General features: G+C 42.8%; 1 protein-coding gene across 2 annotated transcripts in view; it reads left to right on the plus strand.

Moving 5' to 3' along the window:
• Fhl2 (four and a half LIM domains 2) overlaps nucleotides 1-19078 on the plus strand; it is a 70967-nt gene that overhangs the window by 26181 nt on the left and 25708 nt on the right. Inside the window, exons 1-2 of one of the 2 annotated variants that reach the window (XM_034521852.2) lie at nucleotides 4530-4781; nucleotides 16967-17145. In XM_034521852.2, coding sequence (XP_034377743.1) covers nucleotides 16990-17145 — 156 coding nt within the window. In that variant the 5' untranslated portion in view covers nucleotides 4530-4781; nucleotides 16967-16989. Of the gene's footprint in view, nucleotides 1-4529; nucleotides 4782-16966; nucleotides 17146-19078 lie in introns of those variants that run through there. The other variant, XM_076914947.1, reaches the window with a different exon arrangement.

Raw genomic sequence — 19078 nt, forward strand, 5'->3', positions numbered from 1 at the left:
AGTTTCTGTCTGTATTTACTTCCATGACCAGATGTGATAAATGAGGCTGGGTTTTAGCGTTCGCAACAGTTCTGCCTCTGTTCTCCCTCCCTTCTTCCTGAAATGGACATGGGGTTTCAGGACCCTACCCCAGGCCTTTGAAATTCCAAGGAGTTGTTTCACTCAAAGCCCTTCTGGGATCACCTGGAGAGCTGCTTCCCCAAGGACTTGCCCTCTCACATGGTTTCCAAGCATCCTGAGACGTGCAGCTGCAGCTAGAAGCTCACTCCCTCCAGCTTCCCCAGCTGTGTGGCCCCCGGGGGCCCAGAGAGTGGTTGGCTGGCAACAGAATTACAGGCCCACTGTGATAAACAAGAGAACTCAGTAACCTTTCACATGCCTTTGTCGTGGCTTGGGTCTGCTTGGGGAATTAAACTACCTCCTGATTTCTTTTCCTTTAACAAACTAGCCCTTTATCTACAACAGCACTTCTTTTTTCAACCAGAAGAGAAACTTCCATTTTTAGAACAGAAGCTAAGTCTTAATCTCCTTCCCTAGGAGAGCAGTGTATATGCTTCTTATTCTTGGATTTATCACCCCTTTACTCTTAAGTAAGAGCTACTGTTTACTAATGACCTGCTGTGTGTTAAACATTGTACTGTTTGGTCCTGACTGGTTTATGCGCAAGACTGCTAAAGACTACAGACCTCCACGATAATTCCTTAAACTAGATATTAATTAGATCGTGTTGCAAATAAGTAAATTGAAGATGAGGAAGCCTCGGAGCTTACCTGAGGTCAGAGGTCTCATCACAGGTAGAACGCTCAGGGACAGAACTGAATTCAGGGCTCTCTGTATATCCCTAGTACAATTTCTATTTTCCAGAATGTTTTATCCAGTGTGATACAAAACCATCAAATCAAAATGGTTCAAGAATTCATTGTGAAAAGGTTGTTGCAAGTTATCTTTCAGTAGCTGGTTTCTTCATGCATCCAGATTGTCTCCTAAATTTTATTTTTAAATAATTTATTCTTTGAGTTGTTACTATGTGAGGATGATATTAAACCTAGAAATTGTCTAACCTGCCTGTTTCCAGACAACTTCCCGTGACTCTGTCTAATTCTAAGTGATTTCCTAAACTCCTTTTTAATGAACATATGCTACTTTCAGTTTTAAAACATTTAAAATGTTTTAATGGATAACACATTTGGGTTCCTTGAACGTCACAGGAAACAAATAAAAGTATATGCAATAAAAAGTAGTCTCCTTTCCCTCCGGCCTCCCAACCCCACAGCTTCACAGGCCCAGCCACAAACAAGAATGTATTGCTGCTCCTCTTCGTGTTCACAAAGACAAATGACCGATTACAATCTAGGAAATGTTCTCCACTTTTATTTTTCTTGGTTGCTGTGTCTCGGAGATTGTGCTAAATCAGTAAATATACTTACCGCAATTTTAACAGCCACACTCATAAATAACTTGAAAAGTGTACCATGCTGTGTACCATGCTGTATTTAACAAGTTCCCTGTTGGCGGACACTTGATCTAGTCCAGTATTTTGGTATTGCAAACAGTTCTGCAGTGACTATTCTTGAGTGCATTATCATTTTACATAAGAACACGTACATACAAGATAGGTTTCTGTAAGAGGAAAAGCTAGGAATGGCCAACGGTATGTGTATTTTAAATTTAGAGACATTTTTCATCGTGAGATTTTACAAACATTGCCAAGGGAGAGAAGTGGTAGGATGAAATTTCAACATTCATTATCAAGCTTCAATTACTATCAAATCCATAGGTAAGACTGTTTTATGTATACATTTTGGCTCTGTCTACTTCCTCTGCCTTGATTTGTCTTGAACCAACACTGACACGTTACTCTACTGGTCAATATATTGGGAAAGATTCTTAAAAGTAAGGGCATTTTAAACAGGAAAAAAATCGTGTATACGTAATTTCTACAAAACAAACTTACTTATTAATATCGTCAAATGTCTTGTCAATGGCAAAATTTCCCAGTTTGGTTCATAAATTTTTTCTTTTAATTGTCTGTTCTGTGATCAAAATCCAAACATAAATTGTGATTCATTGTTTGTTGTTTGTTTTTTGTCCATTGAGTTCTCCCTTTATCTCCCGTCCTCAGCATCTTTATAGAAATGGGCAAATCTATTTTGAGAGACTGGATTTTCCTGACCACATGATCATTGAGGTTATTTCATATCTCTCTAGTGTCAGAAGGAAAATACAAAAATAAATCACAGAACTTTTAATTCAGAAAGCAACGTAGGGGGCTGGAGAGATGGCTCAAAGGTTAAGATAGCTGACTGCTCTTCCAGAGGTCCTGAGTTCAATTCCCAGCTACCACATGGTGGCTCACACCCATCTGTAATGGATTCAATTCCCTCTTCTGGTGTGTCTGAAGACAGCGACAGTGTACTCACAGAAAATAAATAAATAAATAAATAAATAAATAAATAAATATTTTAAAAAATAAGACAACCTAACAATCAAAGTATTATAGCTGTAGTTGTTAGTAGAAGAAAATTTACACAACTAATTAAATCAATAGGGATAAAAGCAAATGCATAACTCACAAAATTTAAGCAAAAAAGGGAGAAGAATAAATGCAGAATCATTATTGAAAAAGCATTTTATTATTCTTTGAACCTACATTTTAAACCTGAGGCTTAAGACTCACCATCAGAGACCTAGATCATTTTGCAATTTGTAGCTTTTACATATAGAAAATAAACATTAGTAGTCTCCGGACTATTAGCCAGTCTATGTACCGTTTACTTTGAATCTAAGGGTGTACCTTGACCATCAGTGGGAATTCAGTTAGGGTATCCCTCAGTTGGAAGATGGGGACAGGAGTGGGATGGATTTCCTGTGTCCAACCCCCAGCTTGCTCACTCTCAGAACATTTAATTAAGAACTTTTCTCTGAGGAAAGGGTTAACTCCAGGGAGTCACCTGAGTGAGTGACAGGAGTTAAGAATGTCCCATCTTTTAATATACTCTCATGGCCTTGCTATCTCATAGACATCCGTGCAAATCTCAGCTGATAGAGAAACTATTCACCTCATCTAGAGTCCTCATCATTTAACTGAGATAACTAACTTTACCAAAAGGGGCTGAGGATCCCTGGAGAGGCCAGACACAGCCAATGGTAACTACATTACAGTTATCCTAACACCCGTGCCTCTCAAGTTCTGAGGTCCACCATGAAGACCCTCAGGTGACACCAATCAGGAAGTATCAACCAGAAAAAAGCCACCACACAGTTCTTCCTGCCTTTACTGGAAAACATGTTGCCCTCAGCTCCCCTCGAATGGTGGAAATAACGTGTCTGCCCACACAACTTCTACCATCGTGATGGTTCTTCACTGTCAATTTGACTGAGTTTAGAAGACACACCTCTAGAAGATTCTTTGCAGTGGTTCCAGAGAGGTTTAACTGAGGAGGAAAGACTGACCCCCAAGGTGGACAGCACTTCTCAAGAGCTGGGTAAACTGAGCACCAGGTCTCATTGCTCTCCACTTTCTCGCTGAGAAGGCACTGACCAGCCACTTCCTGTGGCCATACCATCTCAGTGATGACCAAATAGATCCCTTCACAGACCCTGCACCCAAATGAATCCCTTGATAAGTGGCTTCTGTCAGCTCACAACACTGAGAAATCACTTACCCAGGCCTTCATTGCCTCTCCACATGCCCATCTTCCATCCTGTCTGCAAGTGGACCTATTTGCTCAAGACCAGATGCTGCCTTTTCTATGCATGAGGATATCATATGCCTCCCAAGACCATGTTCAACAGTGTCTTGTGCCTCTACTAAAGACCAGCTCTTCAGAGGAACTTGGCTTAGAGTGTGAAGGACATATTAAGACCAGTGGTGTTTTTTGTTGTTGTTGTTGTTTTGTTTTGTTTGTTTGTTTTTTCTGCCAGGAGGGAGCCACTGAATGTCCAACAGCTCTCTAGACCTGAGTGTTGGACATAGGACCTTCTCTCAGTGAACTTCCTTGTGGAACAGACTCAATGATTCTCTAGGTCATTGGTTTGATTCATTCTATGATGGAGACATGTCTCCAAGGTAAGGCCCAGGAGACTACCATGTCAATGTGTGCACCACACACACATCGTTCCTCCCGCCCCCAAGTCTGCAAATGACCCATCCATGCTTGGACCAGGCTGCGACCTCGGATGGGACCCCCGAACACAGAGGAGGGTCCTGGTGACAGTAGCCCCATGTCATTCCGCCCTTGGGTGGCAGAGGCTACAGTTCTCTGCATTGCATAGCAACTAGCCCTGGAGCCAAGGACAGGGCGTAGTGAGTGAGGGTTGACAGTGTGCGCCAAACACCAGGAAGCAAGGAAGAAGGTTAAGTCAAACAAAAGGTCCATGGTAGCGTCAGCAGGGGAACAGACGACGACCGTCTGCCGAGGGGCGCTCGCCACCGCGCCTGGCTCTCCTGGCCAGAGCGACCAGCCCGCCGCCCCGGCGCGTGTGTCCTTATATGGTCAAATGACTCGGCGGGGGTTCTCGAGGGCGGGCGCAGCGCTGGCTGTACTCCGCCTGCTGAGCTGCCGCCACCGCCGCCACCGGTTCACAGTCCGCTGGGTTCCCCCAGACCCCGGCCCCACCGCGCTTGAGTACTCCTGCCGCCGCCCAGGCCACAACCCTGCTTGGGACACAGGGATCGCCACCAGATAGCTGCCCTAGGACGCGTGGAAAGACACCAGTGGTCAGCGCTCTCCCTGACCGCGGGGCGGAGACCCGAGCAGAGCTGTGAAGACCGCATCAGGGTAGGGACCCAAAACGGAAAAGACAGATTCTGGAGATAGGAGAGCCCTGTTGCAGAGGACACCCGGGATGGGGGACCCAAAAAGGAGAGGACAGATCCGGGTGAGAGGAGAGCGTAGCTGGGCAGGAGATACCCAGGATGAGGACTCGAAATGAAAGGGGGGGGGAGCCAGGAGGGGAAGGGGAGGTGGTAGATCGGCAGGGGCCGGAGAGAAGGTTTGAGGGGAGATCTCAGGACGAGCGAGTTGATCTACAGGGAGACACCCCAGGAGGAGCGGATGTGGGACAGAGAGGACCAGAATCATGAGTGTTGGAGGACCTGAGCATAGGAGAGCCGAATTTGGAAATGGTGGGGAAGGGACCGTTGGTGTTCAGAGGGAGGGTTGCAGCCTTGTAGGGCTGGATCACTGCCAGGTAGTGGGAGATGATGAACTGCCCACAGGCCAGCTCCCCAGGGATGAAATGGAACTGGTCCCTGAAGTGTATGGAAAGGACGGTGACACTCTGGTCAGCACGTGGATGGTCAAGTATTTCCCTTGAGAAGTGGGAGTTTGCCTGTGACCACACATCTTGACTGATCCCCCAAATTAAAACCTGAGCCATAAGGTTAAAAAAATAAAAACAACGCTTTTAAATGACAAAAATTCTTATAGATTTCAGTCTTGTGGAAAGAAAGTCTTAAAATGCTTTTACTGATTTTTAAGTGGAGAGTTAACCATATTTGCTCGATAGTCTTCAGTAGTGTCTCTGGAACTCAACAAAGCAGGCATTCTATGAAATATACAGCTGTCTTCCGTAAAGCCAACTTGTGGCATGCACTTTCTTACACATGTTTTGGGAAGTAATTAACTACAATTTAATTACTTATAGTCACTACTCGAAATGTGTCTCATGTTGTGGTGCAACTATGCTTATATGCAAATTTTGCAGCAATGTATTAGAGAAAGGGTGTTTGTGGGTGTGGCTATGTGTGGGGGGGCATTGTTTTTGTTGTTTGAGATAAAGCTTCATTCTGTTGCCAGGAAAGCCCAGAATTTACCATGCCATCCTAGGTAGCCTCAAACTGGTGCCTATCCTCTTTCCTCAGCCTCCAAAGCATTGGGATTGCAGGAGTAACCTACAGCTATGTAGGAGTAACCTACATCCTGCAGCTATGGTAATCTAGAACCTTCCTCTCAACGCCCTACCACCATAAAAACCAATTTGCATTAAGTTTCAGAATTCCCAACCCAACTAAAGTTTAATAAAACCAAGATTTAAAACATTTTCCCCTCATTCTTTTTTTCAGATTCATTTCTCTCCTAGTTTTTAATAGAACAGTATGTAGCATGGGGGTGGGGGGGTGTTGTAGCTTCTTTTGGTTCTGCCTCCTTGCAGCCCAGCCTCGCAGGCATGACATGGATGGGTGTAGAAAGCTTAGCTGGCAGATGTACCTGGAGCAGAGTCAAGTCTATTGGTACCTCAGTTTCCTCCTTGAGAACGTGGTAACTCCGGCATAGTATAAGCAGCATGTGTAGATTTTAAGGCCTCTTGTTCACAAATAATGAAACTGAAATAGAAAGATCAAAGTAGCTTTATTGTCCAAAGGTTCCCAGCCCGTAGATTGCAGCCCTGAAAGCAGCCTCCAGATAGCTTGATATCTGAGTTCTGACCTCTATTCTCTACTGGGACACATTGAATGAATATTCCGTTGAGGCCCTATACCACATATTTTGACCCAAGATTATTAAACCCTTTCAATATTGGGTGATATTTCAACTACAGGCAGAAATGCCCAGCTGTATATATATATATCAAAAACAAAAAGCAAAACCAACCAACTAAAACAAACACAACACAGAAAGCCAAGAAGCCTGGATTCTACCCCTGTTTTGCGCTGAGAACTGGCCACTTAGCCTGACACACCATGTCTAAGCTGTATTGACCAAGCCAACTCTTATCAAAGAAAGCATTTACTTGAGGGCTTGCTTACAGTTTTGAAGGCTTAGTCCGTTGTCATCATGGTAGGGAACCTGGTGGCACACAGGCAGATGTGGCACTGGAGCAGTAGCTGAAAGTTCTACATCGTGATCCACAGGTAACAGGGAGAGTCTGGCCTGACATGGGCTTTAAAACCTCCAAGCCTCAGCACCAGGGACACACTTCCTCCAACAAGACCACACCTCCTAATTCTTCTAATCCTTTCAAAAAGTTCTACTCCCTGGTGAACACATAATCAAACATATGTGCCAATGGCATCGTTTTGATTCATGCCACCCCACAACACTTGCCCCATTTGTAACCAGGGGCAAGATTTGTAATCATATGATTTGGATATGATTTCTCTCCAAGACTCATATGTTGGAAGTTTAGTTATCCTTGTGTAAGTGTTGGAAAGTAGGGCCTTCGAAAAGTGGAGTCTAGGGGCAAGAGAGATGGTTCAGCAGTTAAGAGTAATTACAGAGGGTCTGAGTTTGGCTCACAACTCATAATTCCCTGTAACTTCTGCTTGTACAGATCTTACATCTTCTGGATTCAGTGGATACCCACACAAACTCATATATATATATATATATATATATATATATATATATATATATATATATGGTATGTATATATATGGTATGTATATATATATATATATATGTGGTATGTGTATAAATATATATATGGTATGTGTGTGTGTGTATATATATATATATATATATATATACACACACACACACACACATACCACATATAAGAAATAAATCTTAAGAGAAGAACTCTAGTCAGCAGAAGGCTCATCCTGTGGTTCCTCCATGTATCTTAGCCTCTGCTTCCTTTGGCAACGTGACCTCTCTTCCTCTACCTCCTCTGTGAGGTCCTTGAATCTCCAGAACTATGAGTTCATTAAACCCACCTGAATACAAAGATGCAGAGTTTAGGATGCTGGAACGTATCCTTGAAGCAAGCAAATATAACTTGTCACATAACCAGACTGTCGGTCAAAGAGGATACAGACCTGTGCTTGATGCGACCTTTGGAGCCAGTTGAGCAATCAGTGGATGAGTGGAAGGAGGTATGCTAGTGGGGTACTGATATGGACCACTGAGGCGGAACCACAAGAGAGAAGGGCTACCATCAGAAGGAAGAGGGCAGTTGTTCCTGGAGTGGGAGAAGCTAAAGGCAAAGGCCAGTGGATGTCTGTGTAAAGTGGTGGGGCTGGAATATGAAGGCCAGGCAAATGAAGACCAACCTGCCAGTGATTTGTACCTTAGAGAGAGAGGGAGCCTACTGAAAGAGAATACATGGCTTCTATTCTGTGGGTGTGGAAGCTGCTATCAGTCACCTGTTCGTACCCTAGAAAGCACTGGTTGAGCCATCTGGTGCGACCTCCCGCTATCAAATGTAAGATGTATGAACCTGAAGCAGCCTGTCCTTTGGGGCTTCATTCACGAGGCTGTCTTGTGGAGACAGAATGAGCATGTTTTGAGAATAACTGTGGTGATGGGGTCTTAAAGAAGGCTTGGAGATAGAACCAGACTGGGGCTCCTTTAGAGGGTACCCTTGATCTCAGCTTTCCCAGTGACTAACATGGTACAAGCACATTTCTTTTGGTTACTCAGTAATTCTCTTGGCTGGATTAAGAAGTCTGAAGCACATAAAAACAAAATGTATAGCTTTCCTTGTATCTGTGGACTTTAGATCAGAAACTTGACATGTATTAGCTAATACATGTCATGTTCTTTATTGAACAATCCAAGGATCGTTCAGAAGACAGCATTTTGACTTTTCTTCCTCCCTCAAAATTTATCTTAAAATCCATGAACACAAGACAGGATGTTTTTTTTTTTTAATTTTTTTAGTTTTTAAAAATTACTATTGTATATAGAACACACTACCTCACCTTCATCTCTGTCCTTAGATGCACTATCCCATGAGGGGTTGTTAAATGAACCATTAAGGACACGTCTTATCATCTAAAGCATTTGCAATCCAAACATACAGAGGTTGAGCTCAAGTGAGCTCTAGGTAGGTTGTTCTATTTTTAGATATACCACTGTCATTTGAACTGGTATTCATTGTTTTCACTGGATTCTCTATTTAAACTAAGTCCACTTGATTAGGCTCCTGTCTGTGTTGAGATCTAGGGTAAGACAAACCAAACCAGTACAGATATTCTCTGACCAGGTGCCTCTGGGCTTGGGTGGAGTATCATTGATTACAAACACAACACCCACCAGGGAATTTTGCTGATCTCCGCAGTCCATGTCTGGATCTGTACATTTTTCTCAGGGCCTGGGAGTGTCTCTTGGCTGGCTTTTTGCTTCTTGACCCAGTCAGGCTGTATCCTGATCTGTGCAGCTGTGTATTCACTGGATTCAGAGTCCAAACACAATAAGAAAGTTCTCCCTCCCGTGGAAGGAGCAAGTTATCTGGAAGGAGGGATGAAAATAGCATTGAGGAGAAAAAAAATACCTGGATCTTTTATTTCAGAGATGTGAACAGCATCAGATGCCAAACACAATTACTTTTGGGGTAGATTGTATATATGAAACATTCTACCTTTTCACTGTTGAGCTTTGCCCATATTTCTACAAGATATGTTTTTAGACTTGTTTTATTGTACATCCATGAGCATTTTAACTACATGTATGTTTGTACACTGCATGCATGCCTGTTGTCTGGGATTACATATGATTGTGAGATCTATATTGGTGCTGGGAGACACACCTAAATCCGTTATAGAAAGGGTTCTTAACCACTGAGCAAACTTTCCAGCACTCTACTAAGATTTGTGTGTGTTTTTTTTAAATCATTTGCCCATCTATTCATTTCTTCACTTATTCTACACTTATTTACAAAGGGCCTACATGGGTCCCCTGCTGGAGATGTCTCCATGACATACAATGCTCCGTGCCCAACGCTATGGTTGATGGATACAGGCAGTCATACTACGTATGACTCATGGAAGCATTGTGCTTTCACACAGTATTTTTACAAAGAACCCATATCCAAGCTACCAGCTTCTTGTATTTAATTAGTACATTTTGCTGAGTTACTTCTTAACATTGAAATTTTCTTCTTAAATCTGTGTTAACAATTTAAACAGCCAGGTCCTGTGGCCAGTGTTTAAAATCCTAACTTCCTAGAATCACGGGCATGAGGAACATATGTTTAAGGCCAGTCTGAGCTACACGGCAAAACCCTGTCATTAACGAGTAAATAAATGAAGGAAGGAAGGAAGGAATATCAACTTTGTCCCCAGACTGGCCAGTTGTAGCTGCTTCTATGTGTGTTTGTGGGAGAGTATCTGGTAGGGTCACAGGTTTCTCCTTAGATAGGGCTACATGAGAGGAGTCATAAGCAGTAAAGTTTCTAAACATGAGACGTGGTTGACATCCCCTGGGATTGGTTAAGGGATCTGGGCCCTTGAAGGTTTGGTTAATCAACACAGGAAATGACTGAAAAGGGTGTGGATGCTTTCGCAACACTAGCTTTGTATGATGGTCCACCTTGTTTCACAAAGTTGGACCTGAATCTCAAAGGTCTGGGCCAGTCAGCCAAAGAAAAGTCTTCTACCATGTCAGCTGCTGCCTCGAATTCTCAAGAAATCTTCCTCATTTAGGTGGAAAAGGAAGAGAAGAGATCCCTGGTTACTCTTGTACCTCTCACCCTTCCTCCTTTCTCTCCATCACTCTCTCCGTCTGCTGTTCCTTACACTCATTTATTTTTCTTTCCCCCCATTTTTCATGTTTCTCTTGTCTTTCTGCAGCCTGAACACTGTCCCGTCCTGAAATCCATAAACAGAACTGTATTTAGACTTGTGCAGGCTTTTTATCATTTTTAATAGTCTTGAGCCCTAGGCATCCTTGCTCCATTGACCTCTGAACTTTTATTTTTGCAAGTGCCAGGAAGCTGGCTGACAGCAGACACAGTGATCAAATCCACGTCCCCAGTGCAGACTCCAAGCTTTTCCCAGTGCAGGTAGCTGAGTCTGCCCTCCAGTCCGAGCCCTAAAATCCAGCTTCTTGAAATATCCTGGTTGCTCACAGCTGGAGGGGGATGACATCAGAGGATGACTTAAGCCTGGGAAGTTTGAGAACTCTGGTACCCTGTAATTTAATTTTAATTCGGTGAAATAACAAGTCAGCAGTCACACCTCACATTCATGTGTCTCCCCTGCCTGCCCTTACTTAATCTTCTCAGCATTCCTATGCAACAGGTAATAGGCAGGAATTATGTATAACCTGGTGGGAGAGAGAAGAGTTCAGAAATGCATATGAGTTGTACACAGACAGCTGACTGAGAAACTCCCAGTCTTGATCTCCGTTCTATTGCCGTGAAGAGACACCACCACGGCCCAGGCAACTCTTATTTTAAAAAGCTTTCAATCAAAGACTTGATTACAGTTTTAGAGGCTTTGTCATTTACCATCTGTGGCAATGAGCATGGTGGCATGCATGCATACCTGATGCTGGAGAAGTAGCTGAAAGTTCTACATCCTGATCCACAGGCAGAGAGACAGAAAGAGGCTGGGCCTGGCATGGACTTTTGAAACCTCAAACCCTACCCCCAGTGACACACTTCCTCAAACAAGGCCACACCTCCTAATCCTTCTAATCCTTTTAAAGAATTCTACCCCCTAGTAACTAAGCATCCAAATATACACCTTAAAGGGAACATTCTTATTCAAACCACCACACTCCCCTACTGGTGGAGAGACTAGTCAGAACTGGAATGGAGAAGGCAGCCTTTAGCTGGCATGTGCAAGTCCCTGGGTTTTGAGTCTTATCACTGGGTGGGGACAGAGGAGGGGAAGGCAAAATAACCAAAACTAGATTCTGATAGCATGATGTTATTCTTAGAAGGCATTGATCTATTTCATCTCCCCCAGTTTTACATGATAAAGTCTCCTCTGTGCAGTAAAGGGTCTCTACTTAGTGCTGTGTAGATCTGGGGATTATGTGTAAAATCCCACCGCCTACAGGGAATACCAAGTCAGTGAATTGGCACACAATTCCTGTTCCTTGCCCCTCAACTATGTTTTTGACTGAACTTCTCCCTCCCCACCTCATCTGCTTAGCTTCCATTTTCCTCACTTGTGTTTGTCCAGCCATGTTTTTTTATTCTGTGGTGTGGTCTTCTGTGCTCTTGTCTGCAGCATGACCTGACCACCCTTCTCAGTGAAAGTTTCTCCCCTCTTGCAAGCCAGCTCTGTGCTCCTGGACATTGCTCTTGCTAAAGTGTGTGGGTCTCCACTGAGCTCCTAGCTTGGCACTTTGGAAGCTGATATAAACACTCTCCTCTATATCTTTCTCATCTTTGTATCTCCAATGCTCTGTCTGACCTCCATTACATAATTCCAGTTTATTCAATTATTTTTTAATGAATGAGAGAACAACCAGTTAGGTATTTTTTGTGGGATTTAGAAATACAGAATTAAAGGGAATTCCTAATATAACACTACGGATATATTTTCTCGTTAAGCATGACATAGGTACCTCGTTAGCAAAGCAGATAGTCGTCAGTCTCATAAAAGGTGGCTTAAGGTAAGTGTGTGACTATAAACATGAAGCTTTCCAAAAAGGATACTCTGGGGCTGCAAATGTAACTCAGCAGTAAGCATGTCTGTGTCAAGCCCTAGTTCTAATGTTCAGCCTTGAACATAAAATTTTAAAAAGACAAATAGGTTTAAAGTTACCTGTGGCAGTGGGGCAAGCTCCTCTAACTTTTTGCATTCCTTACCTTTGGGACTGTTGACTCTAGGAGACTTAAAGACATTGTATGTTTTCTCTCAGAGATGGGAGGTTTTCTCAAAACAGGAAAGTTAGACAATTTCTGGGTTTAATATCATCACACACACACAGACACAGACACACACACACAGACACACACACACACAGACACACACACAAGCATAAGGAGACTATTTGGAGGAAGTAAAGGGACCAAAGCAAGGGAAAGTGATGAATGCCAAATATGAGTAAGGTATAATGACACTCATATATGAAAGTATCATAAATAAATATTGGATCAAAGATCTTAATATAAGAGCAGAAACTGCTGAATAAAATGCTTTAAGATACAGTCATAGGTGAATATTTTTCTGAAGAAAACTCTGGTCACTCAGAAAATAAAACCAACAGCTAACAAATAGAATCTCATGAAACTGAAAAGCTTCTGCACATCAAAGAAAACAGCCTACACAATGGGATAAGAATCGTAGGCAGGCATACATCTGACCAAGGATTAATGCCTAGAACATACAAAGAAATTAAACTTTTAAACAATGAGAAATCAAGCAATCGAGCCAGTAAGAAGACTAGGAAAATGGACAGTCAGTTCTGAAAGTATGAAGCACAAATAGCCAATTAAGTATGCAAAGACATTCAGTACAGAGAACTACAAATCAGAACCTCATTGATAGTCCATCTTACTTCAGTCACAATGGCAGTCACTAAAAACAAAAACAAACAATTAACAGCTAATGCTGGTGAAGATGTAGACAAAAGTGAGCCCTTACACATTGCTGGTATGAATCCAGCTAATATGTAAATCAGAACAAAGAGGGCTCAGAAAACTAAAAATTCATCTACCATGTGGCCTAGCATTGCTGCTCGTGAGTCTTTACCCACAGGACTCCAGCTATACATACCATACAGATGCTTGCACATCAATACATGTATACCTGTATAAAATTCCATTTAGCTCCATATAAATACAGTCAATTTATATATTGAAAGCTCCATGTACAGTGAATTTATATACTGGAACTAAAGGAGACTATTGGAGGAAGTAAAGGGGCCAAGGCAAGGGAAAAATAAAAATAAAAAGATAAATAAGCAAAGATAGATAAACAATGATGGTGATACCTAGGAAGGGGAGAGCCTGGATTCAACCTTCAACCCCACCACATCTGAACTTCAGGAAGTTATTAAGCACCTCCATACTCCTTACTAAATGACCTCCATAGGCTCATGTGTGTGAACATTTGGTCCTCAACTATTGGTGGTACTTTTTGGGAAGGTTACAGAACCATTAGGAGATGGGGCCTTACAGGAAGAAGTGGGTCACTGAAGGCAGAGCTTAAAGTATTATAAGCTGGGCCAACCCCCCCCATCACTCTGTGTGTGTGTGTCTGTCTGTCTGTCTGTCTGTCTGTCTGTCTTCCCCCTGTCCCCTGCTTCCTAACAACAAGTGCAATATGAGTAGCCAGCCTCCAACTCCAGTTCCAGCTAGCATGCTTCCCCTCCATGATGGACTGGGTCCCCTTGAACCATAAGTCAAACAAATCCTCTCCCCTGAAAGTGACTTTTTGTTCCAGAAAAAAAAAAAAAAAAAAATTAAACTCCCAGCCAATTGACTTCCATTTTCTAGATTCTAATTTATACACCATCTCGGGGAGGAGGGACACATAAAAACACTTGTAAAGTAACGATGGTCTCAAATTCCAAATTCTGGGATTTTCTTCCTTTTCCCTACTATTCTTTACTTCTTTCCAACTAGGGGAAAGCCAACTTGTTGGCAGTTATCAGAGATGAATACAAAGATGCATTATGGGTACATGTCTGTCAAAAGCACTGAAAACCTCTGGAAAATATCTCTAACATACAAAATAGGACCTCATATGTTAAGACTCTTAATAAGCTAGTTGTGTAAAAATGTATATTTGATCCAAATATAATCCTTAGAAAAACAGGTTTTTAGTTATTTACTGCTCTGGTTTCCTGTTATTAATGTGTATTTTTCTTTTCTTAGTATAGTCACAAGCTTACTAAATCACTGAAATAAATATGACACATGTATGTAATTTTAAAAAACGCAAAGAGAAATCTATTATTTTGCATGTTTTTTAAAATTAATTTTCTTAAGAGAAGACATCATTAATGTATGTATGTCTTGCTACATTTCTAACTAATGAGAATACTTTCTAATTTGCTCATTTTATGCCTTACTCTAGTTGACTGGGGCAGAAAACAGGAGTGAACTCTTAGAAAATAGAAGGGATAAGGCAGGATAAATTCGACCCTCATGGAAAAGAATTCCATGGAATTGGGGCAAGTCCTCCAGAGCAGAATGCAGCTCACCATTCCGGCTGGGGACTTGGGGTCAATGATGGTGATATTTGGCAGTAGATGATCTTATACTTCAAACAGATGTGCAGGTTCTGTTGATTCTTCGAAGTTACAACCTTAGATTTTTTTTTTCCCTCTCCATACTTGACCTATAGAATCAGAGGAGATAGAAAAGGCAAGCATCATGACCGGAAAAAGAAGCAGGCGCCCCTCCCTCTGGTCAGATACAGACAGAGTGTGTATGCAGATAGCTGCAGAGCTTGCAAGACAACCTTCTTTCCACAGAAAGGCTGGTGCTTATCCGAACCAGGAACCACCTTTCCAATTAAGATGGGAGTTACTCAGTTAGGTGGCTCCCGGGAGAGCCCACGAGACTCCCTTTTCTTCATAGACATTTTTGAATTACAGTTTTTCCATCCATAAAATGAGGCTGTTCTAGATGATCTGGGGTCCCCCCCCCACCCCCCGCAGTTTTCAAGATCTCCAATTTCCCAGTTAGTTCACTCTCCATTGTCCCTCTGTTTGCAGGACAGAATAGGAAGTGACCTCACTCCATTGCTAAATGGCAACCATACAACCATAAATGGAAAAATGTATATGTTTGAAGGCTGACCCCCCCCCCCAGGATAAAATAAGTGAGCAGCCACATTCAAGGCCAGTGACTTACAGGAACGCATGCAATCATTTACCAGCATAGCTGCTACACCAGATAGCCTAAGCTGAACAGCTATTCATACATCACGTTTCAGAATAATAGCTCAAGTGCTCGTCTTAGGATGATATCACAGGAATGTCCAGACAGTGTTTTCTTTAACTCCAGGAAGAGCAATTTAGAAGGAAGGGTCTTGCCACATGTGTCCAGCTGTGTGTCTTGTGCTCTTGGAAGCAAATTATCTGTAAACACAGACATGAACCAATAACAAGAGCTTATAGTCATTGCAACCTTGTGTATACAAGACATCAAATTAACAGCTACTATCAAATTTAATGTAATCATAAACCGGACAGCAACATTTTATTTGCATCAGAGAGCCAAATTCTGGGAGTTCACCCTTGAATGACTTGAAATGATGGGAAATTGAGTTGTTTGCTTAGAGTTTGAAATATCGTTTAGTCACGCAGCTAGCTGGTGTGCCTGTTAGTGATTGATAAAACTTTGCACTTTTAACACATCAGTTATTGCCAATTGAGAAAAAAAATCTCCTGGGGAAAAAAAATCAAGTCTAAAATTTAAAGTGCCTCTTTTCACACCAGGATGCAAAAGTGGACTTCTTGCATCCAAAATAGTCCTAAAATGATTTTGAGGGATGATAGTTTAAGGTTGGAAAGTGCAAACCAGTCATTTCCTTTCTTCTACCCCACAGAACATCCTTTTCTCTCCACACTGTATACTCATCCTGGAAAAATGTAAAATGTCTGGCGTGGAGACACATTCCTGTTCCCCCCTCCCCCTTTTTGCAAAGCTCGAGGTGTCTTCCGGAAAGCCCTTGAACAGTCACTGCATTCCCGACCACGTGCTAATCCCTGTTCTTGGAATCAAGTCTTTCTCTTTATCCCCGCTCTCTGGATATCTGAACAGCGGAAGGACGGAGAAGACCTTTCCTTGCAAGAGAAACAACTCCCTAAAGGAAGTTGGCAGTCTCCCGTGCATATTGTACTTCCCAGTGCAGATTCAGGCCAAGGTCAATACTCTCCTGGCCTCTGACTACAGATTTTCCTGTCAGATATCTCTCCCCTGTGCCACTATGCTTTCTTCCTATTCAAACTCATGAATCATAAAGCAGAGTCCATGGAAAATCTTTTTATAGAGATAGACATATTGTTTCTGTGCCTGCCTTTCTATCTTGAGGGTAGAGAGATGAGGCAGGGTCATACGTTGGAAGCCTACACACAACTAAGGTAGAGTAAAGGCTCCGCTGATTTTTCTGGAATCTGACATTCTGATCCAGTCAGTAATGACTGATTTGATTAATGGATGGGAAATTAATTAATTAGTTCATTAATTCGAACACAAAACCTCCCCAGCTGAAAAGGGTTTCACTGAAAGTTTTGAGCATGGAAAGTCTGTCCAAGCCTCTGTCTTCATACATGTGGCATCTGAAGTGTCCCTGAGTCCATGTGTGGGTTTTCTCTTCTTTTTTTCACAGGTTGCTGAAAGACTGGTGTCAGCATGACTGAACGCTTTGACTGCCACCACTGCAATGAGTCTCTGTATGGCAAGAAGTACATTCTAAAGGAGGAGAATCCACACTGTGTGGCCTGCTTTGAGGAGCTCTATGCCAACACGTGTGAGGAGTGTGGAACACCCATTGGCTGCGACTGCAAGGTAGCTGACCCTTAACAACTTCCCTTGGCCTTCTGAAAAACCAGCTACCTCTTAGCTTCCGGGTGCTTGTCTACCAGTACGCTCTGTCTTGAAAGCCCCCTTTGGTGGCCTTAAACTCTTACAAGGCAGGGCAGAGCTGTTCTGTCTATGATCTAGTCTCTACCCATTAGACGACTGCCTTGCCAACTGTGTTCTTGGTGTCCTAAGTTCACTCTCCCTGTTCTGGTTACTGGGGCCCTTATCTAACCCCACCCTTCCGGGCAATGGTAAAACCTTCTCAGGGCAGGGCTCTCCTGCCCCTTCTGTTTGCCTCTTGGTGACTAGCAGGGAACAGGTGCTGCTTAGTCAATATTTGATGAGTCAATGTATATACGCATTATCTAGTCAGCCCCCTAGATAAATGGAGCCAGAGTAGCAGCAAAGTCCTTGGGATACAATGGCTCTTTTCCCTTTAGGTAGAAGAATGGGGTTTGTATTTCAATCACACAGTGAAGGGGTCAGCAGCTTCCCACACACGGCACAGCATGGTTGACAGAAACCTCATCATCCCTGCTAATTGACCAGTGATGAAATATCACACATAGCCTAACCTGTCACACAAGGGAGGGTCTGTCTTAGTTTGCTTTCCTTCAACCTGACCACAGACAAACAACTTCGAAGGAAAAGTTTACTTTGGCTCAAAATATGAGACTTTCCAATTCTTGGGTGGTTGGCATTGTCACCTTTGGGCAACACACCATGGCCAGAGCATATAACACAGAAAGCCTCCCTCCTTTATGGTAGTGAAGAAAGCAACTGAGATCATATAGGGCTAAGGCCCCAATATTCCTCTCAAGGACACATTCCAGTGGATGCCTCTCCTGAAGGTGCCACCTCTTAGCAGCTCCAAGCTTGATATCAAGGCTATAACTTTTGGGGACACATCTCAGACCCCAACTATAGTGGGGTCCATGCATGAGTCTTGATATCTTTACCTGCAAATGCACTCCTAGATCACCCCACAGCTGCAGAACTGATTAAAAAATGGAGCCTCTTTGGATTCCCTAGGGAATTTCCAGCATATAGACTCAAAGAAAACTCATGACATTGACCTTGTACTGTGTAGTTTCTATCAGCACTTTGTATTCCTTTGGGACATTGGCTACTCTCTTCCATGACTATAAAAATCAATACATAACTTCTGACTGGCTGTCTCAGGCTCCGTGTGCAGTAGGAACATTGTACCTTGTCGAATGCATTCTCTTTACTCGTTCTTTTGTTGTCTGTCTCCTAGAAGAGCGTAGTCAAGTGGGTGTGGCAAACATTTCAGTTGCTAGGTATCTAAGTATCGAGGGAGAATTTCTGTCTGCAGAGAGAAGCTTGCCTGGGCAGAAATGAACAATGTGGATCTGGGTCACTCAAAACCAACCTGCAGCCAGGTAGCTTCAACTTCAGAGCAGGAACGCTACTTGCAGTGTTAGAGGAAACTTAGCTGTTGTGTCAGGCAAACTTAAAGTGTTCAGAGGTTTGGCTACCATGAGCAAACAGATGACCTGACCCATCTCAAATTTCCTCCTTTCTCTAGTTTTTGCTGGTGTATGTCATGTTCCAGGTGGTAAGTGTTCTTAGTTTCCGTGTTAGCTTCTCATCACGGTGGTGTAGATCCATTAGCTTATAAAGAGAAAAGAGTAATTTAGGCTCTCGGCTTTTGAGGGTTCCTTCCATAATTGGATGCACACATCACTTTTATTGAGGCCTGTACCAAGTTGGTTATAGTGGTTGGTGCACAAAGGAAAACTACCTACTGGGTGATCTGACAAAGTGTGAGAGAGGCAGGAGCCAGGGTACCACAACCCTCTTTAAAGCACACCCTCAGTCAGCTAAGGACCTCTCTGCCTTCTAAAGGTTCCACTGCCTTTCAATGGCTCCCGGCTGGAATCTAAACTACACGGGA

The sequence above is a fragment of the Arvicanthis niloticus genome, chromosome 17 (assembly GCF_011762505.2).
Source record: "Arvicanthis niloticus isolate mArvNil1 chromosome 17, mArvNil1.pat.X, whole genome shotgun sequence".
In the NCBI taxonomy this organism is placed as follows: domain Eukaryota; kingdom Metazoa; phylum Chordata; class Mammalia; order Rodentia; family Muridae; genus Arvicanthis; species Arvicanthis niloticus.